This window comes from Microtus ochrogaster, chromosome 2 (genome assembly GCF_000317375.1).
Source record: "Microtus ochrogaster isolate Prairie Vole_2 chromosome 2, MicOch1.0, whole genome shotgun sequence".
Classification (NCBI taxonomy): Eukaryota; Metazoa; Chordata; class Mammalia; order Rodentia; family Cricetidae; genus Microtus; species Microtus ochrogaster.
The window spans coordinates 40639082-40661865 of NC_022010.1; the positions used below are offsets into that span (position 1 = coordinate 40639082).

The window sequence follows — 22784 nt, forward strand, 5'->3', positions numbered from 1 at the left end:
CACTCTCTCTCCAGCTGTGTAAGGATGCCACCTCTCCTCTCTCTCTCTCCAGCTGTGTGAGGGTGCCCCTTTTCACTCTCTCTCCTGCGTTTTTTAGTTTTCCATGATCTGGTCGGAGGGAAAATGTCGGTTTGCATTCTAAAAATGATTTACTATGGCAATTGAATATATTTTTCTGAAGTTTGTTAGCCTCTCATTTTTTTCTTTTCTGTAATTCCTCTACCTCTTATGAAGCTGTTTTCAATAAGATTCCTTGTCTTCTCATGACTCATAATGGAGGAACTTCGAATTCAATGAATTTTTATCCCTTATCTTTTATATATGCTGCAAATGTTTTCTCCTAGTCAATGATTTGGTACAAAAGTTTAAAATTTTATGTGTGTGCATGGTTCTGGGAAGCAAATCCAGAGCCTCTGTGTGTTGTGCACCCGTGTATGTATGTTCCTGTGTAGGCCAGGGGTTGATATCAATTGTCTTCCTCTATCATTCTCCAGTTTACTTTTTATTTGTGTGTGTGTGTGTGTTCTTTGTTATGTATGAGTGGTATGCATAGGTGTATACTTGGGCATATAGGGAGTGTGCATCAATGGAGATCGGAGGAGGATGTTGGGTACCCTCCTTTCTATTACTCTCCACTGTATTCCCTTGAGACAGGGTCTCCCACTGAACCCGAAGAGCACCATTTTCCCACTAGGCTCATAGGCTCTGTTTCTTCTTCCACCCCTGCTTAATTTTGCTTGTTTTCCCCTTTGGAACCAACTGGTCAAATTTCTCTTCTTTATCTCTCCAGGTTGCACTTAATTCTAGATAAGTGGGTTAGGAAAAAAATCTTTCATAATGTTGGCTTCCTTTCTAGGGCAGTATATCACCTTATTCTTCAATACATCTACTATGTCACCCAATAAAGACAGTTTTCATTATAATAACTCTACATTTTTGTAGACCGCCTGGCGGGTCACTCAGTCTAGGGATGTAACCCGCCTGGCAGGGTCAGTTATTCCAGGGTCCCGGAGAGGCGCTATCTGGAAGATATGGGCGGGAAAGAAGAAGAAGGCCAGGCAGATTTGTCGAAGCCTTTGTTTATTAGAGTCATGGTTACAGCTTATATAGGATGAGGAATTTGGGGGGCAGGGGCATGGCCTCTTGTCACGTGGTCACGCTGGTCACCTAGGCCAGGAGGTTACGATCGGTCAGGTCACGATTCCTTGGCCAGGAGTTCGCAAGTTGACACACCTAGTTCTCTAGATAGTTTGGAATGTGAGGCGGGTTCCGCTAACAGATAGCTCTCCATTAGCAGATAATTGGGTGTGGGGTAGGCTCTGCCAATAAAACACCTGTTAGGGTGTGGAGCTCTCTGCAAACTCCTCATGGTGATGGTTCCTATAATGATTTTTAGGGGGAGATGGCTCCTGACACATTTTCTTTTTCGTTTAGTTTTTATTTATAATCATAAACTTAATGCTGCAATTTACATAGACTTGGAGGGAATAAGGAAAATATGGACCCTAAAGAAACGCAATGAGAGCTCAAAGATGATGGGTAATGTGAGCAGAAGGGATGAAGGGCACTCCCCTGAGCTCCTGAAGAATGGTCTGCTGCTTGAGACACACATGTCAGAAGAATTAGAGATGCCTATGCTTAGCAATGGTGACTTTCTTGATGCCCTTGCTGTTTCTGGACCCAAAGTGCTTCATGACAATGCTTCTGCCCAGGTTCATTCTCCCAAAGACCCAGGCTTACCATCCAATCACTTAGGCTTAGCAGTGTAGGCAAAAAATGAGCAACCTTTTGTGTTTGGTCCAGCATTTTCCATAGACAAGATACCAGAACCTGGATGCTTCAGGATGAAGTTACTATCCTTATATTTCTCCCCATAGATGAACTTGCCACCAGTGTCACCATAGTGTTTGAAGTTGCCGCCCTTGCAAAAGAAGCCTGGAATGATCCTGTGAAAGGAAGAACTCTTGTAACCAAATCCTTTGTCTCCAGAGCTCAGGGCAGAAAACGTGTGGTGCCTTTGGAACTCTGCCCGCAAACATCACGAAGGAAACACCACAATGCCAAAGAACACAGTGGAGTTGACCATGGCCAATAGCACATGGCTGCAGGGGACAGAGACGTATGTTTTCTTATCCCCAGATGCTTTATAATTTTTGTCACTGTTGCATTATGATTTATTATATGTTTTATAACTGGGAAAGTTTTTAATTTTGTCCTGTAGTCAACCCACTTACTGAGCTCCATTATTATTTTAATAGTTTTATGCTAAATTTTTCTAAATATTATGGATTACTAATGAAAGACATATAGTAAGAGTTATTTTGACTTATTAATACTTTTTTTCTTGACTTAGGCCTCAACACTGTAGTGTCTGGAGGTGGCTTTTCTCTTTGGTACCCTCTGAGACATGACTTGACTTTACCATCCAGCTGGAAGCCTCTTGATTGTACGGGTAACTTTGCCATTTTGTGGAGATTCAGGGCAGCAATCTCTTGAGGCTGCCTCTACTTGCCAGAATATGGTCTTCCTCCAAGTGTAGGTTTCAAATTTCTCATGGCCTGAGGTCTCATATCATGAGGCAAGTGGACAGTGATTCAAGGTAAACCCTCTGGGGATGGTCTGCCATGCCCTGAGTGTCAGCAAACACCTGAGACCATCACAGCCTGCGTCTTCCCACACTGCCCCTCTGGTTCTGCCACTGCTGGAAACCTGGGCTACTCAATCCGGTAGTCTTCCGTTTCCAACACTCCACCCCCAGTGCCTCTGGCTTTGCTTGGCTCTTGTCTAATTGATCTACTAAAGTCTCAGCTTGTGCCTTTTGTCCTTCATCACCCCAGATCCAACCAAGAGACTGGAGAAAGTGAATACGATGGTGAGAGAGGTTAGCCATCCTCCTGCTCTGAAGGCAGACTGCTGCACCTGGTGGAGCAGTAGGGATTAAGAAGCAAGGAGAGGGGCTGGAGAGATTTCTCAGTGGTTAAGAACTTGTGTTGTTCTTGCAGAGGACCCGAGTTCAATTTCCAGCACTCACTTCAGGCAGCTTACAACTGCTTGTAACTCCAGCACCAGGGGATGGCCCTAACCTCAGATGCATGCACATATGCAGACACACATACACACATGTGCACATAATAAACAATAATAATTTTTCTAAGTGAGGAGAGCTTCCTAGAGCCTTCAGTCTGCTTCAAGAAGTGACCAGCTACCATATTAAATGGGGTAACCTAGAGATGCTTTAGCTTGGCAGACCTCTGCATAGATACATGCTGCTGGTATAATTTTGTAATCTTAAGGATGCACTTAACTGAGCATGATGGCACACAACTTAATCCTATTATCTGAGCTACATGGTGAGTCTGCATCCAGCACGGGCTACATGAAATCCTGTCTCAAAACAAACGAACACAAATAGAACACATCCATCACCCAGTCTAGCTGGCATGGCTTTAGACAGATGCCATTACAGGCACATAAAATTCAGGACAGAGGTCCTCAGTCTCTCTTCAGACTCTCATGTTTCTTTTTTTTTTTTTCCGAGACAGGGTTTCTCTGTGGTTTTGGAGCCTGTCCTGGAACTAGCTCTTGTAGACCAGGCTGGTCTCGAACTCACAGAGATCCGCCTGCCTCTGCCTCCCAAGTGCTGGGATTAAAGGCGTGCGCCACCACCGCCCAGCTTCTCATGTTTCTACTAGGCCCTCCTAACATGCCTACTAGCCTGGGCTACAGCCCACTTCCAGCTCACAGCTGGCATCCTCCTCCTGAGTAAGGCCTTTTCAAGCGATTGCCTTTGTCAATGTCCCCAAGTCCCCTTCTGAGCTGCCCAAGATGATGGTCCCAACAGCTATCTCCTGGTGACCTGGCCCTTGCCTGTCTTGGCTATCTTCCCCTGAAGTGCTGGTTCCCGAGGACTGGACCAGGCACCTAGGTATGTGGAGTCAAGGGGTACTGTGGGACAGGATAATCCTTTTTTACACGGTGAATATGTTTTGCTCTCATTGGTTTAATAAAGAACTAACTGGCGAATAGCTAGGCAGAAAGGGGTTAGGTGAGAGAGTCAGACTGAGAGAATGCTGGGAAGAAGGTGGGTAGAGTTGGCAGTCACGTGCAGAGGAAGCAGGAGGTGAACATGCTGTGCTGAAAAAAGGTAGCACCACATGATAGAGTGTAGATAAGAAATACGGATTAATTTAAGTTATAAGAGCTAGTCAGTAATAAGCCTAAGCTATCAGCAGAACACATATAACCAATAATATATCTCCATGTGGTTATTTGGGAGCTGGCTAGTGGGATAAAATCCCTGCCTGCAAATGGGAGGTCATTTGGTGAGCAGGAAGAAGGACAGAGGGAAGGGATTTCTGAGTAAAATGGTTCATGCAGATTTGACAATGAAGGGAAGGGAAAGAACACTAAAACAATCATTCTTTTTATTTGAGATTGTCTTTCCCTCTTAATGCTAGCTAAAAATATGTTGTAGCCTGGGGGAGAGGGCTTGGGAAAGGGTTCAAAACATCTCATCCAGGAGCTGAAACCTGGCCATTTGAGTGAGGCTTGTTTCTTGGCATCTTGAAGCTTTTTTAAAGATTTATTTTAATCTATGTGCTTAATGTGTGTGCACAGGTAGGTGCCGGCACCCATAGAGGCCTGAAGAAGGCACTGGATACCTTGGAACTGCAGTTACAAGTGGTTATGAGCCACCCTGTCTGGGTGCTGTGAGCTAAAATCTGCTCTGGAAGAGCAGCAAGTGTTCTAACCTGCTGAGTCATTACTCTGCCTCTGCTGGCCTCTGAACAACAGTCAAAAAGGACAGGACATGTTTGCCTGGATTTCTCATCTCCTCCTGAGTACCTTCCTCTTCAGACCTCAGGAGAAACTGGAGCTCCTTCGTCACATAAGAAACATACTGCCCCCCCCCAACCTAAACTACACCTCAGAACCATGCAGGTAGTGTTCCTACACAACATACCTAACCTGGGGTGAACTGAATTAATGATTAATAAAAAATGCAGCAGGATCCCTGGGTCCCCAGCGGCTGCAGGTCCCCAGGTTTTTGGCAGCAGGCCACGTGGTGGCAGACAGCTGGCAGCCGGTCCTGAGAGCAGCCAGTCCCAAGAGCAGCCAGTCCCAAGAGCAGCCAGTCCCAAGAGCAGCCAGTCCCAGGCAGGGACGGCACAGTTTCCCAAGTGGCTGCAGCAGGCCACAAGGAGAGACAGACAGATGGGCATGCCACAAGAACATGCTGATGCAGGTCTCTGATGATGGCTGGTCCCAGGCAGGGAGACACACAGCGGCAGGCAAGAGACAAACTAACACAATGGAAGACTCACTGTCTAGACTAAGGGATCTGAAGAATCATGCCAGCTAAGCATGTCATGCTCATGGAATGGACTCTTGAGAAAACGATGTGTCGTTTCTGCAACGAGTTCCGAATGATCCAACAATATGCATATATCCACGTACCTGTACATACATATACTGTGTGTGGGTATCTATGCTTACAGAGTTAAAGTATGTGTGGCAAATTGCTAAGGACTGGTGGTGGCTCTCAATTATAGGTGGCAGAGGGTTTGTTATGCTCCTCTTTCATCTTTTACGTAAAGTGAACTTTGTGGGGTCTGGGGAGACAGCACAGTCAGTAAGGCACTTTCCGTGGCCTGAGTGATCCCAGAAACCATATGAAAAAGCTGAGTGTGGTGGTGCATGCTTGTTACCTCAGCGATGGGGACATGGAGACAAGTGGGTCCCTGGAGACTGCTGGACAGCCTGTCTAGCTCCCTTGGTGAGTTCCAAGCCAGTAGGGGCTCTGTGTCAAAACACAAGGTAGAAAGCTCCTGAGGAAGACATACACACACACACACACACACACACACACACAAGCAACTTTTAAGTATATGCTAAACACATGCTCTACCACGAAGCTCTATCACTCACCTAAACTTCTTTTCAAAATAATGAGCTGGAGGAAAGGTCACCTGTTGTCTGTATTCAGGCGCTACAGTGACCCCTGTTTCTGTTGACCCACTCCTGGGCCTCCACCTGAAGAATAGCTCCCTCTTCCATTGCCTTGTTACTAAGGACACAAGACTCTTCTACAGATGAAAGAATCTTCAAAGGGACTCTGGAGAAAGTACAGGCCAATATTATTGGTGTTTGACAGTGGAAACAGCAGGCTTGGACAGTTGCCGGAGGAGGGTGATGGACACATGGAAGAGAAGTTAGGCCTTGTGAGTGGGAAGCAAAGAAAGGGTGAAGCTTGGCAGTGGCAGCCTGTGAGCAGATGCAGGGGGTAGAGAGGAAAGAGAGGGACGGGACAGGCGGGGGAGGGGAGGAGGGGGGAGAGGTGAGAGGAGGACAGGACAGGCAAGGAGGGGGAGGTGAGAGAGAACCCAGAGCGTTAGGGCAAGCAGGCTGAGGATTTTAGCAGTGTCCAGAAAGGAGAGATGGAAAATATGGGAAAGAGGAACAGTTGCAGTTGTGAGTTAGGACACAGAAAGCACGGGAGCTCAAGAGCAAGCTCCTGTGTTCGTCCCCTCCACAGTCAGCGAGGACCTGGAGGGCAGTGACCGCAGAGACTTCAGGGCGTAGACAGGGTGTAAAGTGAACACTGCCACTTCTGGACTTGGCTTGAGACCAACCCTCCTACCTTTGGCCTATCTTCCAGGCCCCAGAATACGTTCCTTTACTGCCACTCTCAAAAGAGTGACAATTCCAGAGAAGAATCTGCTTCAAGTTTGTCTCAGGGTCCAACTGGGGAGCCAGACCACTTTGAGTGGGTATTTTAGTAGGGTTGTCCATGCATATAAAATGTATATTATGTGCACACATAATACTACAAATCTCATTCAACTACCAATATCAAGAATGGGCTTCCCATGTATCCCCCTCAGAGACAAATATGGTTTGAACGTGAAATGGCCCATACAGGGGAGAAATTTTAAAACATGTATTTATTATTTATCATATGCGCACATTAGCGTACACGTGTGAGGTCAGAAAACAGCTTGCGGAAGTCGGTCCTCTCTTTTCACTATGAAGATTTCAGGTACTGAACTCAGGCTGCTGTGTTTGGTGGCAAGCGGCCTTACTTGCTGAGCCAACTCACTGGGCCCAAGAAGGTTATTTATTTATTTTACATTGTTGGAGATTGAACTCAACCCTCAGATGTTCTAGATAAGTCCTCTCTAACAGAGCAACACCCTCAGTCCAATGGAGAAATTTTTAAGGATTTGGATCACGTGTCTGAGACATCTCAACAAGTCCACTCTGTATAGGAGGCCAGCTGGTAATAGCTAATAGTCCTTAACTATTAGGAGACTAAAATCAACACGGTATTTTCTAAGATATTTATTTATTTATTTGCTTACTTACTTATTTATTTAATTTTTGGTCTTTGAGACATGGTCTTACTATATAGACCAGGCTGGCCTAGAACTCACAGAGATCCACCAGCCTCGGCCTTCTGAGTGTTGGGATTAAATGTGTGTACCACTATAACTGGCCCTATTTTTTTTTATTTTGAATTGTGGGCGAGGGGAGGCAGGTAGTGGGGTGGCCCATGAGTGGGAGTGCCCTCGGAGGCCAGAAGAGGGCATCAGATCCTCCGAAGCTGGCATTACAGTTGTGAGTTACCAGACATGCAGGCTGGGAACCGAACTCTGATCCTCGGCAAGAGCCCTAAGCACTCTTATGATGTGTTGACTTGGGACTGGAGCGTCAACACCTCTTATGTTACGTGACAAAAGGATAAGAAAGAGAAGGGAACCAAGGGATCGCTGTACATGCAAACATAGTTATAAGGAAACATGGAATAATATTCATGCCAACTACAGACTTAGCAACTGGTCACACTAATGGCTCTCATCCACTACCAGGTCTGTCTTCCCTTCGGCCCCAGGAAGCATGTCAGCTGTCTCATTTCTCTCCAGGTTAGGTGACCAAACCTTGTTTTCTGAAGAGACCAATGCGGGTCACTAATTTAACCCTGCTTACTTTTCCATTGAGTTTAAAACCACTTGAATCGTAGATGGCTATACTAAGAGCTGCCCCCAAGGGATTCTCAGAATTCCAGGCATCCCCTGCAAAGCTCCTGAAACTTTCAAAACTCTTCCTCAAGTCGTATTTCCTGCTTATGCTTCAGGGTACCCTGGCTAGTCCCCATTCTCTTCAGCTAGTTCCTGAGCTAACTTGTGTCCACAATTGCCTGCCTGGCAGGGTGAGCTTCAGATAGAGCCAGGATGGCCTTTGCCATATTTTTTTTTTCTTTACAGTATTTCCCTTAGCGGCAGTATCAACCCTTGATCCTCTGCTTGCCAGAGGGTCAAATTCACAGACAGTTTAAACTTAAAACAAATGGTAACAAAACCGAACTTTGCCCGTTCAATAGCAAACACGTAGACATCCAGAAGCTTGCTTGATACCGTATTTTATCAGTAGGTGGCTTTCCTGTCGTGCTCGTGTGGAAACTTTCATTCCCAACTAAAGGAAACACATTAAGTCTGGAAGAGATTTTGCTGGGCAGTTATTATACCCTGCTGGGAAGTAAGAGGACTCTGGGCATCTGGCTGGTCGCCGTCTGGGGACGACTCCCTGTACTGGCAGTGTTGCAGAAGCTCGCCACTAAGGTAAGAGAAAGTTGACCGAGAGTTGCCTGTGGAAGGAAATGCCCCTGCGTCTCCAGGGTTGCTTAGAAGGTTCGAGACAAGAAAACAGGCTTTTAGAAAGAGGTCCCGGCTACTCCTAAAGACTCAGTAGCTAAGCAGTTTGATAGATGGAAAAATTAGGTTCCAACTTGGGTGCCAACAGCAAAAATGCCTACTTGGGTGCCAACAGCAGAAATGAAAGGGATGTGTGCTCACTGAAAAAAATTAATTGAAATAAGCATATAAATTTGTACCTTGGTTTTAAAATTTGTTGTAGTATATTCAATATTCTTTAAAAAAATAGACCTAGAAGTATAGAAAATTAACCAGATTTAAACATTGAGAATCAGGTCCCATGTACTATAATTTAAGGTTTATATGGGCCAAGTATGGTATTATACACACCTGTAGTTCCTGAAATTAGTAGGCCGAAGCAGGAAGATTGTGAATTCAAGGGCAGCCTGTACAGTGAGATACAGTGAGATTTTGTCTCAAGAGAAAGAAAAAAGTTAATATGGTCAATTAGGTTAGTTAGTACCAGAATTGGCCACTATATCAGAATCACTGTGAGACATTTCCATGTAAACCCAGCAACTATGGAGAACTTGCTACTGTAGAAAGGAGTCCCTATTCCGAGTGCCTCATAAATTGGGTCATAGCCATCCATCTTGATAGGATGCTGGGACTGCAGATATGCAGCCACATTTGACTTCTTACGTGGGTTGGGGTGATGGGGGGCAGTGTTGAACTCAGCTTTGGCTTTTGCTCATCCCCTGGTGCCACCTCCCCAGGCCTCCAGATTAAAAGAAAAACCCAGTTGCATCAAAACAGAAAGTCTGTGGGATCTGAGGTAGCAGATGGCACCATTGTTTTCTAGCCCCGTCCGATCTCATTGCAGAATTGCAGATTGTGCGGGATTTGGGGGGGGGGGGGGAATAAAGGCCGATTTAGTCTACACCAATCAGATGCTGCACTCTCCATTAGCAGCAGGAAGCAGAGGCACCCGGGGCCAGGTGTACTCTGAGTTGGGCAGGGTCCAGAAAGGGGAGGGATGTTAACTAAACCGGCCTGGTCAAAGCGTGAGATAAGGAGAACCTGATTCAGCAGGGGACTTAGGTGTTGCAGTTTTCCTGAGTTTTTAATCTTTCAGAAAGCCAATTCTTCTCTAAAACTTCTCCCAAGCGCCACACTTCCTAATCTCACTGCACGTCTCGGTCCCTCTTTCAGAAGACTTACGGTAGGGATCCCGATGACTCAGCTCGCGCACACATCTCAATCCCTAAAAGGCAGAGATTTTTTTTTCCCTCCCAAACCTAGTTGGTTATTTGCAACAGCGCCCTCTGGGGATTCAGGTGAGGTGCACAGCTGCTAAGGAGCCTGGCCCCAGGCCCTGCGTCTGGGCCGAAGTGCGGCGGGAAGCTGGACTCTTGGCACATGTCTTGTCTAGAGTGACCTGGTTCCCACAGTTTCTGCTTCGTGTGCTCACATTCACAGCCAAGCCTTTTCTCCAGCTCCCAGATTGGAAGACAGAATGACTAGAGATGGAGCCGCCTCTACTCACCTCTCTTGCCTATTCCATCGCTTTCTCCTGGGAGTCCCCATTTCCTGCCTGTCTCTGAGTTGTTAGTGATGCCCTCGAGGGCAGGACATTTGGGAAATGAAGGCGTGAAATCTCAAACCCAACAAACAAGTTCTTCATTAGCAGGTTTGGGAGCAGTCTTTAGAAAGAGGCCTGACATTCTAGCCCCATGAGAGCTGCCATTTTCCTCATATGTGTACCCCCTTGCCCCCCACCCCAAGCAGACCCTAAAGAGGATGTGTATACAGATGGCTTATCTGGGGACCAAACCCCGTTTATGTGATTAACGGGGTGACGAAAGAGCATTTTCACTAGTCACTCACATGGCTCACTGCCATACAGAGAAATTTTCTTTTTACAATGTTTAAAAGGGACAAGAAGAGCCAGGTGTGGTGGCGCACGCCTTTAATTCCAGCACTGGAGAGGCAGAGGCAGACCAGTCTTCCAGGCAGGACCACACAGTGAGACCCTGTCATTATATATATGTATGAGAAAATCGCACAGGGAATACACCCCATCGATAAGACACATTAACTCCACTGTGTTTCCATTTAATTTAGATCCCAGTTTTGAGGGTCAAGCAGTTTCCTTGGGATGAAGGTAGCCTCTGCATATGAAGTCTAACAAGAGCTCACGGCATACCTTCCTATATGTTCTTAGGAGGGATGGCTTGGCCAAGTCCCCAGAGATTCTGAAAAGCATGGGATGGCCCTACTTACTAGATGGGAGGGTGCTGGTGATCTGCCCATGGGTACCAACATCTTAGAGGTGTTCTGTGGTTTGGAATTCAGTAATCGAGGTCAGTAACTTATGCACGTGGTCTGAGAGTGTCTGGCAGACAATGCATGGCCTTCCCTCTGGGGAGAGGATGGCTCTGTACGTCATTTGCACAGCAAAACAGGACACTCACCCGGGCCACCATTGAGAATCATTTCAGACGTAACTGCTGGAGTCAAATGGGAGGATGGAGTGGGAAAGGATGTGCTAGTTGGTCACATGGCTCAGTACCACCGACCCCATATTATCATTTCAGGACGTACGCTAGGCTCACTTCAGTACTGCTAAGGGGATAATGAGGGCCAGATGTGTCTCAGGGGGGTGATATTGGTCAGAGAAACGTCCCAGAAGGCGTTGGCTATTTTATGTTGGCAGGTTTACCCAGTATCGGAGAGCGGTGGGTTGCCCCAGTGGTCCAAGACTGCTGTGACAATGGGACACATTGAAGTCAGGAGCTACAGGTACGGCTGAGGTGGGGGCTTCTCAGGTTACACCAGCAAAGCTGGGCTAGAAAGACTGGAAATCAGCCGCTAAGGGTGTCTAAGCTAATGTCAAAAAGTCAACTAGTAAGTCTTCTATAAATCTTTATACATAATTCTCAGCCCCAAGTACCAAGTTAGAATTTACGGTTCTCCTAGATGGGAAGATTAACTCTCTTCCAGCATGACACAACCCTCAAAGTGCAACTCATTCTATAATGCTTTTATGATTACAGGTGTTTTATAAGTTTTGGTTTTTGTTTTTGTTTTTTTTTTTTTTTTTGAGACAGGTTTCCCCTGGAACCCTGGAACTCACTTTATAGATCTGCCCGGCTCTCCGAGTGCTGGGATTAAAGACATGTACCGCCACGCCTGATTTACGAATAGGGATTTGTTTTTATGGGCTATGGCACCATCTACTGAGCGCCATTCTGAGTCTGGTTTGAGTCTGTGAAATGGGCACAACAAACCAAGACATTCTCTTTTCAGGACTCTTGGTCTTCAGTGTTCTGGGTGCCAGAAGCGGGGCATAAAAAAGAAACACAGCCTCAGCCCTCAAAATTCAGGAACGGAGATGGCAGATTTCTTTAAAGCTCGCCCCACCCCCCACAATCAGCCCGGTACTTCCCTCGGACGTTCACCTTCCTAGTCCCTTTCTGCGCAGTCGTTATGTAATTTTTCTAAACATAGCTCCATCACTAACAGCCTGGTATCTTCTCTCAGCCTGTTTCTCATCCTGGAAACAGGTATCTCGTGGTAGTGGGGTGGCTGACTGCCCCTGCAGACCACACGCAGATATGTCCTATTGGTGAAACCTTGGGAAGTTGCGATACGTTAAAGAATCTCAGAAGAAAAATTTTCTATGTCATTTGGTTAAATGACATTTAAAAGTCAACCAACTAATCTTTTAGCTCCGGTGAGCTTTAAGGACAGCAAACACACGAAAAACCTGGAAGAAGTCTTGTCCTTTGCGGGATTTCTTCACTTCCTGGAAGCTGCACTTTCTCCCCTGGTTTGGGGGCGCGGGGAGAGGGCTGACGCCTTCTCTCACCTTTTGCCTTCCTGCTCCATCCAGGGTCCAGGAAGGAAAGATCAGATGGCAGCAGGGATCTGTACCAGGCTTATATTGGGATGAACAAGTTATCTCCGGGGTGCCTAGAGACTAGGGGCACCCTCTACTGGAGCAGAGCCAGGCCGGGATAAGGAGGGCTAAGGAGGCTGCGCCCAAGCTCTCCCCGCCTCCGCGCTGTCTGCCGTCGGGCCCCGCCCGGCGCAGCCTTAACGCAAGCATCGGAGTGTGTAAGGCACATCCGGGTGTCGGAGGCAGAAGGCCGGTTTTAGGGGATTCAGGAGAGTATCCTGGGAAACAGGAGCAGGGCGCCAATTCCAAGCCAGAAGCGCGATCACCTGCACAGCACCAGGTTGAGACTGCGCACCAGCCCAGCCCTCGTCTTGGAGCCCCCTACCGGGTCTCTTTGGGGTAAGAGGAGGGTCTTCATCGCCGTCACTGGGGCTTGCACGCCAGCGCCATCTGCCCCGTTTGGTTTGGCCTGGCGTGGCTCCTGTACCGGGTCCTTGGCATGCGGGTGGGGAAGGGACATAGTGTCCTCTAGGCAGCTCTGCGGCCAAAGAGGAACCAGAGATGGATCGATCGATCTCCCTGTCTCGGCCCCCTGTCGTCTGCACCCGCCACCCTCTAGCTGCTTCCCGCTTCCTCCGTGCGCGCCTCCAGGAACAAGGTGCTTTATTTTCGCAACGGGAGCCCCGGGGTCGATTATGCGGCCTCTTGGCCTCTACGTGAAACCTTTGGCACTCACTGTTCACTGCCCGCGCAATTTCACAGACGGGAACTGAGACCCCAGGAATGAAAGGAACTGGCCCAAGGTCACTTCGTAGCCCCTTTCTTCCAATCTTCTAGCCTCGGCTGTAGGCTCTGCGCAGTCCCGACCCTTCTCCCGACCTTGCCCTACGTTCACCCGCTCCTTCCATGACCTCCACTAGGCTCTGTTCTCGGGGTTTGGCAGCTCCTCCTCCGTGCCTGCTGAGCCCAGAAAGGATGCTGGACAGCGGTGAGGCCTCAGGTCCAGCCGCTTGAGAGTGAACCGAGCCGGGGTTAGTGGAGACCGAATTGACCTCGGTGCTGGGGGAGGAAAAGGTTCAGGCAAGGTGGCGGCACCGTGGGGTCGGCTAGGGATGGCAGAGCTGCGGGGACCCTGGCAGGACCAGGCCCTAAGCCACCCCAGCGCCGCGTCTGGAGGACAGTGTGGCTTTGTCTAGGTGGTGCCGCCTCAGCCAATAGAAGCGCGGCTTTGGCCGAGCCCCCTTGGTCCCCGCCCTCATGCCCGCTGGAAGGGACCGTGGCTCTGGGATTGGCTGTGAGGTCCACAGCCACGTCGGGGGCGCGGCGTGGAGGAGGAGGCGCCTGTGCGACTCCACCATACCCCTTGCCTGCGGGAGGGCGCCGAGATCCCGTGGGTTCGTGCATCTGGGTGGGGCCCCAACGTCATTTTCCCTCTCCCTGTGGCTGCCCCTTCCAGGAGGCGGCGGCATAATACCCATCGCGTGTTTTTCCAGCCAGTGAGCCAAAGTCGGCCCATAAGTCAGTAGATGCAGAGTCACTGTCTAGCCCAGAGGTTCCCACTTGGAAGAGTTGCAGAGGCTTCCTCTTGCCAGGCTCCTTTGTGACGCAGCAGACGCCTTTCTTTCGACATCAGATTCGTCCTGAAGCACGGTACATAAACACCCTAGCCGGCCAGGCAGCCAAACGGAGACATTTATTGTTCATGCTTTCTGAACAACGCATCTCGAGAGGAAACCTAAAAGTCAGTGATTCACCATCTGAGTCCTGTTCGTGGGGTGTTCATAGTGCAGGTGGGGCCGATGGTTAGCTAGGGTTTGTGAGTAGTTGGGAACAGAAATATCTCCAGTATACCCCACTTGGTGATTAAAATTACAGAAGTCCGGAGGGAGACTGGGGAAAGAGGGAGAGGTTTTATTGTTTGTTTGTTTGTTTGGTGTTATTTTTCCTGTGAAGAGGGTTGAAGCCAAGGCTTCATGCAATAGGTGTTTACCATTGAGCTATATCTTTAACCTGATTTCTATTATTTTCAGATAATGTTCCACTCAGTTACCTGGGCTGACCTAGGACTTCATATAGTCCAGGAAGGTCTTGACCCCACCCCACCCCTACCCTGCCTCAACTTCCTGCGTAGCTGTTGGGAGGCTGATTTTTGCTATAGGCAATTAAGAAAGGTAGCTTGGAGGAGGTTTTATTTGTTAGGTGTGAAGCAGATCCGATTTGGTATAGGATAAGGGAGGCACAGGAATGAAGAGAGATGGTATAGCAGATGATTTAGTGAGCTCTGGTAAGAACCCAGATGCTATGGATGCCTTCACAGGTGGACTACAAAATCAGCTCCTCAAAGGTCAGGCGTGGATGGAGGAGGGGCTCAGGGGCCCCCACCCCTCACGACTGAAATATTTACTATTGACTTAGGGACAGGGAGAGTCATGGGCTAAAACTGAGTGCTCGCTGAAGACCCCACCAGGCTCCGATGGACAGTTCCAATGCAGTGGTCAGCCACATGGCCCTGGTTAAACTATGTGGTGTGCAGAACAAAGCGACAGAAAAGGACTGGTATCTCTCCTGAGTTCTAGGATTAAAGGCATGGACCACCACGCCTGCCTTAAAACCCCCTAATTCACTCAGCTTTGGGTCTCGAAGATGCAGATAAGATAGAAAGAATGTGTAGAAGGTTGTAGCAAGGGACCAAGAAGAAAAGCAAAAAAGGGAAGCAGGAAGCGGACAGAGAAATTACCAGGGTGGGGTGTGAAGGACTGAGGTGATGGAGCTCTGTAGATGTAGCTGTTTTATGAAGCGTCTCCAGGCAGAGGGACAAGAAAGGCATGACCCTGAAGCGGCAGTGCACCAGATGTTCCAGTGACAGCAAGAAGGCCACCATGACAGAAACACAGTGGACAGAGATGAGGGTAAAAGGACGATGGGGCAAGGTCAGGTAGGGTTTTGGGCAGTCTTTACCAATCTGGGCTTTAATTGTTAGGGGAATGAGATGCAAGATTGAAGTGGTATGATGTCTGTTTTGCAGGACTACATCCTGCATGGGGTCCTTGAGGGGCTCAAAGAGCCTACTTGGGAAGCTGTTGCAATACTGCAAGCAAGGAGGGACGAAGGCTTAGATGGTGGTGGATCCTAACTAGCTCATGGAGGGGACGTCAGTAAGATTTGCCAACAGCTATGTTGGAATGTGCAGGAAATCAGAACACAGGCACACTTGGGACAAATTAAACCTGGCATACCCAATCAAACCTTCAAAGGGACAGTTGTGTACCGAAGCCTGGAGTTTGGGACAAAGGCTGAGCTGGAAATAAACCTTAGTGTGTTGACAGCAAGTGAATAACACAGCTATAAAAGCTCGCCTTATGGTAAGAGCAGACCAGGGCTGGAGCCCCTGATAGCATTAGTGATCTTGCCCTTGACAAGCAAGCCCTGGTCTCCTGGGCCTAGAATATTCTTAGTCTGGCTATTGTAGTTTATAGTGATTTTGACATTTCTGGTAGCATCTTTTCTTGGGAAAACACAAATAAGTGATGGAGTACGGGAGGCAAGTGTCACCTTGCCATTATAAGGTCGACAATGAACGTAAAACAGATAAATTAATGATAGTGTTCTGTAGGATCCACCTTTGACTGCCTACCCTCAGCTGGTGTTAGGTGTCCAGCTCATAGAGGCTGATTTTCATCCATTCCTAGGGGTCATCTAAGTCATCCAGGGTCAGGGGACAGGCCATCCCCCTGTGCAGCAACAGCTGTGAGACAGAATCCTGTGGGCTGGACCAAGTGGGAGAAGAGGGGGTTGACAAAATAGGCACACTGCAGTGACTACCTTTCAGGGAATCATCTGTGACCACAGTCTCCTGGGCAGATTGAGGTGCCCATGTTAGGTGTGTCTCTGTAGAACCGGGCTGTGCAGCTAAATCCTTGGCTTTATTGACTCCGTTGAGATTTGTTGTGTGTTATGTCTGCATTTGTGCTGGAAGTCTGGTGTGTAGGTACCATCTAACGTTCCTGTATAACCCTATGAAGCTTCCTGTCCAGACTCTCTCTCAAAGGACTGGTGAGCATCTCTTTGAACAAAGGCTTTTACTTTTTTATTTTTTAGTTTTTCGAGACAGGATTTCTCTGTGTAGCCCTGGCTGTCCTGGAACTTGCTCCATAGACCAGGCTGGCCTCAAAGTCACAGAGATCTGCCTGCCTCTGCCTCCTGAGTGCTGGGATTATAGGCACTTCCATACCAAGCTCCTGATTTGGACTGCTTTGATGGGAGGAGAAATGGGGTTCATCTTGGGTTTCCCACAGATTATGCATTGATATCTGAGGGGGTGCTCATGAGAGGAGACCCAAGTTTTGCTAGCATCTTTATTTTGTACCTATGGATTTGGTCCCCCAAGCAAAACCCTGGGCCCCTGTACAGTGGTGCTTGAGTTTCAAGGCCAACAGAGCCCAGCCCTTACGAGATCTTCCTTTTTCTGGAACCACCTGCTTCCTGTCACTATTTCTGTTCCCAAACCTGAAGGCAGAGAACTTCCTGTTCTTTTACAGAGAGTGAAATCCAGCCGGTGGCATTAAGATAGCAACAGCAACTGGGGGAAAGTCCTTAGGTATGCCATGATAGCTCTGTGTTCCATAAACCTAGGCCAGGCTGGGGGTGTAGTTCAGCGGCAAAGCACTTGCTTAGTATGAGGCCCCGCCTTCCACTCTGTGTATGCGAGACTGTATTGTAAATGGGCATAATTCAAAGGCCTCAGTTTTTATGTGCTTTAAGCTATTTTGACTATAACACTTCCCATTTTGCTGACTCTAAGGAAAACTAAGTTGAAAGCAACCCTCTATTTGGAGACTCTCCTGAGACATTTTTCTTATGCAGGCATTGAGCCAAGGGCTGGGGAAGGCCTTTAATTGCAGACGAGCATTTGAAGTCACCCAGGAGCAGGGAGCAGGCCTCGGCTGTGGTGGGAGGAGGTGGAGATGTGTGTGTTCAGCCATGTTCAGCACATGGCTTCCTGTAGAGAATGAAGTTTCTGGCTTGGGTCTTCCACAGGGGCCAAGTTGGGCTCTGTTGTGCTGCCGCCTGCAGGGACCTGCCACAGGGAGTTCAGTATGGACCGCATGCTGCCTTCCTACCCACAAGGAAGGTTACTCCTTGGTTAATCTCCTTTCAGACTCAACAGAGGTGTGCTTGGTGCCTCCTCTGGTTGTCCTGGGTACTGATGGTTACTGAAAGAGGCCAAGAGGATGGGCAGGTCCTCTGGTCTCATGAGGTTTTGTCTCATAAAGGGAGATTAAGTTAATAAGCAGGGTAGCTCGGGCATTAAAGACAATGGGCCTGCAGGGTCATGCTGAGCATCGCTTGGGAGCTCTCTAAAAAGGGGGGATGACTTTGCATGGTTCTGTGACAATACCTGAGGCTGATACTTTTTAAGACAAGAGGTTCAGTTCGACTGTGCTTCTGAGAAGTCCAAAGCACAGGGCTGATGCTCAGCTTCCAGTGAGGACGCCATGCTGTTTATAGCACAACAGAGGCGGGGTGAGGTGGGAGCTAGTTTGAACGTGGCAGAACGTAGCAGAAGGGTTGCTCCAGACAGCCTGCTCTTAGGGTAACTCATCCAGCCCCGGAGAGTGACGTCTCCCGGGGACCAGCACTAATTGTCCCTAATGACTAAACACTTTTTTGTTGTGTAAAGATAGGAAGAGCTCCATGTGAAGCCCAGGCAGCTTGCTCTATGTGGGTTCCTCCTGCCTCAGTTTCCCAAGTGTTGAGACTGTAGGTATGACCACACCTGGCTTCTAGTCACCTCTAGTTTCTGTTTTGGTCCCGTTTTCTTATATAATCTCATGAGACTCAAGGTGGCCTTGAGTTTTCTCTGTAGCTGAAGGTGATTTTGAACCCCTGGCCTCCTTCCACTGTGTCCAGTTTCTAATACCCCATGTGTCATTGCCCCACTGACAGTCAGATATTAGTCTTAGTGACTTGGGGAATAGCTCAGTAGGACATTGGCTTAAATGTGTGAAGATCTAGATTCCATCTCTAGCCTTTTCTCCCTTCCATTTCAACATGAGTTTTCTAGGAGGCAACCATATTCAAATCACAATAGGTAATGAAGAGCAGCCACTCCAAAGACGGAAGGGACAGAAGAGCCCTCCCAGCCTCAGCCACCCAGGAAGAGGGAGAGCAATGGCCGAGGGCTCTGAGACTGGAGAGAGCTGCCTCCCAGACATGCAAGAGACAACGTTGGAAAGTGAGCAAATTGGTTTTGTAGAAAGGCCGTTAGAGGCCAGCAGAGCAGGCGTAGGTAAGTGAGGCCAAAGCAGGATTTGCCTCCGGCTGATAGATCTTTCTAGCCGGAAGTTCTCAGAATGGGAGTGACTCATAGAAAGGAGAGTACAGAAGAACCACCGTCAAGTTCAAAATCAGAAGTAACACAAGTCAAAGGGGCCCTGTCTGCCTGCCTGGGAATTCAGCAGCTAAGCACCTCTGCCTGCCCCTTGAGCATTGTCTAGGCAGGCCGGTTGACTAGCATAAGGCTCCCATGATCTAGATATGGTCTGAGCCTTAACTCGAATTGTAAAGTTTGAAGGGTAGAAATTTAACTGGCTGTTCTTATTCACTATGAAAATTAGTAAACTTTTTGTTTTCTAACTTTTTTTTTCCTTTGTGTATGGGCGTCTTTGCCTGCATGCAAGCCTCTGCACCACATGCATTCCTGGCACCAGAAGAGGGAGTGGGATTCTTTAGAACTGGTGTTAGAGATGATTGAGAGCTGCCATGTGAGCATTGGGAATTGAACTTGGGTCCTCTGAAAGAGCAGCCAGTGGTCTTAACCCCTGAGCCACCTCTCCAGATCATAAGTGAACTATTTTTTTTTTTCCCTCAGAGGAAGGGCCTTTGGGAGCTGATCCAGATTAGCTAATGCCATCAGGGTGGAGCTCCCTAGTTGAATCTTGATGGCTCTATAAAAGGTCTGTGTGCCAGGTGTGGTGGTGTGTGCCTTTAACCCCAGCATTCATAGAGGCAGGCAGATCTTTATGAGTTTGAGGCCAGCTTGGTCTACATCTTGAGCTCCAGGCCAGCCAAGGCTACATAGTGAGACCCTGTCTCAAAAGGAAGGAGGAAGGAAGGAAGGAAGGAAGGAAGGAAGGAAGGAAGGAAGGAAGGAAGGAAGGAAGGAAGGAAGGAAGGAAGGAAGGAAGGAAGGAAGGAAGGAAGGAAGGAAGGAAGGAAAGACAGAAGATGTGGAGTTAGTTCCTGCTACTGACTACTGACTTATGATGTCTTGATGTATCGTAACAACCTGGGACTCTGCCAGCTGGAAGTCAGTAACTAGACATACACCTTTACGTTTGGAATAAAAATATGGGTCAAAAATGAACCTGTTGGCTTTTATATATACTTGGTATCAGGTACTTTATTAATTGTCATAGAAAATTGACTGATGTACTGGCCTCATGGCTGACCGTCAGTTGTGTTTGGGGCGGGCTAGGGAGAGATTTCTCCCTGCTGGGATCTTATTATTAACAAGATGTGGCAATCTACAGCCCGTTTCACAAAGGAGAGGCCAGGAAGAAAGACATCCGCATCCAGGTCTGATCACCTGGGCTCCAGCCATGTGGAACCTCCCAGCCTCTCCTCCTTTGGCCAGAAGCTGTCACTGTCCCCTCCTAGCCCTTTAGCCAGAAACTGTCACCGTTAGCCAGAGCAGGCGCTAACACACATGCTGAGCCACAGGCACTAATGGAAGCATAGCGCAAGCTGAGGAGACCTCTGCTTCTCTTCATTGTCTGAAGATTAAAGCAGTGAAACGGCCCCAGCTGCCCCTGTGATGAGCATTGCTTTGGTCGCCATAGTGCAAGCCTGGTCGCCATAGTGTAAGCCTGTCTGGGTCTGGTTTGTATACGTGACATTTAATCACCATGGTGCTGGGGAGGCCTTAGGCGACACCAAGTGACGTGTGACGTAGTTGTAGTAGTTTGACTTAACCTAAAATGGATAAGGATGAGGGGGTATATGTGTGGTCTTTGTTTGTTCTGTGTGCAGGTTTTGTTGTCGATGATGTTTGTTTGTTTGTTTTGCTGTCTTATAGCCCAGGCTGGTGGGGAACTTACCTTATAGTCGAGGCGACTTCCAAGTTGCAATCCTCCTGCCTCAGCCTAACAAGTGCTTACAAGTGCTAAGTAGTACAGGCGTGTACTACCCTGTCTGGATTTTATATGTGTGTTTTAATGCGAAGAGTCTCGCCTTAATTCAGAGCCTCCAGTTTGCTGGGGTGAGAGGGAGGTGGAGTCCTGAGCCAAGTGGTGCATGTTGTGGGACAGCACGCGCCACTGGCAGAGGATGGAGATGCGCTGTAGGTGAAGGCTGGTGTCCATCACCACAGATGGATATTTCACGAGATGTCAGAAACCTGGACAAGGGAGGGCTTTCTGAGTTAGACCGGCCCCAGCCAGTGGCTGCTCTCCCAGAGGACTCCCCAACAGGTGTGTCAGACCTGTGGCCTGCAGGTCACATACAGCTGAGGACAGCTACAGATGTGAGCCAACACAAAATTCTAAAATGACTTAGAACATTATACCTTTTGTGGCAGTGGTGGCACACACCGTTAATTCTAGCACTCGGGAGGCAGAGGCAGGCAGGTCTCTGTAAGTTCAAGGCCAGCCCGCTCTACAGAGTGATTCCAGGACAACCAGGGCTATACAGAAAGAGCCTGTCTCGAAAAACAACAACAATAACAACAACAACAAAACTCAATTGCACAGTTCTTGAGCATGAACTTTACAGATGAGGTCATTTTGCCTTGTCACAAGGTTAGATATTCCTTCCCCTGGTTATGTCCCCAAGTCAGTTCCCCCAGTAGTTTCTGTACAGCCTGCCTGGAGGATCACTGGTCTGGTTCAGTGTTGTCTGTCACACATAGGTGACCACCCATCCATGGTTGTCCTATGTTGGTACACCCTGGCTCCCCATTTTCCATCTCCTAAAGCTTTAGCTTGAGCAGTGCCTTGTCAGAAAGTGGACTTTCCTGACTAAACTTCTGAGGGCAAGCGGTTGAGCATGCGTTTTGTGTTTCAGAACCACCAGAAGAAAGCAGATCACCCTACTACTTGCTGACATGATGCTGGCCGCCCGTCTCAGACCCCTGTCGCAGCTCCCAGGAAAAACTCTAAGTATCTGTGACAGAAACAATGTGAGAAGGTAAGTCACTAAAGGAAGAGGTAGGTGGCCTTGAGGACTGTGCTTTTCCCAGGTGGGTCCTGACTGTCCTCAACACCTGCCAGCCCTCAGGGAGTGCTCAGAAGCCCAGGCCTTCCCAGGACTCCCAGGGCAGAGAGCTCCTGTCTTGTAAACCCCTTTGATGTGCTGGGGTTGTAGCACAGGGGTAGAGCACTAACCTGGTATACACATGATCCCCAGTGGCTGCAAAAATGAAGAAATAAACACTTTATTCGAAACACTTTCAAAATTTCCTAAAAATTGCAAAAACAAAGGACACTCAGCTTCCTCCACACTCAACTTCCTTAGCCACTTGCATCATATAAAATTGTAGTGCCATGGAAATGATACTGATAAGCAAGCTGCAGACCTTGTCTAGCCTTCACTGAGTGACCCACTGACAGGATCTTTTATACAGTCGATAATTTAGCCCCTGCCACCACCATTGCATTTAGTTGATGCATCTCCTCAGTCTGCTCTCATCAGCAGCAAGTCTTCGTCACCTTAGTCATGATCTTGATACTGAAGGACCACTCGCCAGCTATTCTGAAGAATGTCTGTCCGGGTGTAGGGTGTGTGTGTGTGTATGTGTGTGTGTGTGTGTGCCATTGTGGTGTTGTGGTTAAATACAGATTAGCATGTTTGGCAAGAAGCTTCAAGAGTCCTTGTGACCGATTCTTTGGTGGGTTTTTTTGTTTGTTTTTTTTACGTTTACACTTTAAGAGAATACCCTAGGCATCCCTGAACTGCTGTGTGATTTAGAAGAATTATGAAATAAGCAGACTAAACAAACAAATATTTGGGATTTTGGAGACACATCTTACCATGTGGCCCAGGCTGGTTTCCAATTCCTTGCTTTAAGGATCTTCCCTCTTTAGCCTGTGCATGCCGGGTCTAGGTGTATGTCGCCACACTCAGCAGATCTGGCCTGTTCCAGGGGGAGTTCCATAGCTCTGCTGCTACAAAAGAAGACACACTTCTCCTGGTCATATTTGAGGAAAGTGAGTCAATAGTCAAGTTAAATGCTA

At 48.1% G+C, this 22784-nt stretch overlaps 1 protein-coding gene across 2 annotated transcripts in view; it reads left to right on the forward strand.

Moving 5' to 3' along the window:
• Positions 1 to 11782: 11782 nt before the first annotated feature.
• The window catches only part of Bdh1 (3-hydroxybutyrate dehydrogenase 1), a 33156-nt gene continuing 22154 nt past the window's right edge, over positions 11783 to 22784 (forward strand). The window contains exons 1-2 of one of the 2 annotated variants that reach the window (XM_026785416.1): positions 11783 to 12951; positions 21616 to 21738. In XM_026785416.1, the coding sequence (XP_026641217.1) occupies positions 21656 to 21738 (83 nt within the window). In that variant the 5' untranslated portion in view covers positions 11783 to 12951; positions 21616 to 21655. Of the gene's footprint in view, positions 12952 to 14036; positions 14203 to 21615; positions 21739 to 22784 lie in introns of those variants that run through there. The other variant, XM_013351009.2, reaches the window with a different exon arrangement.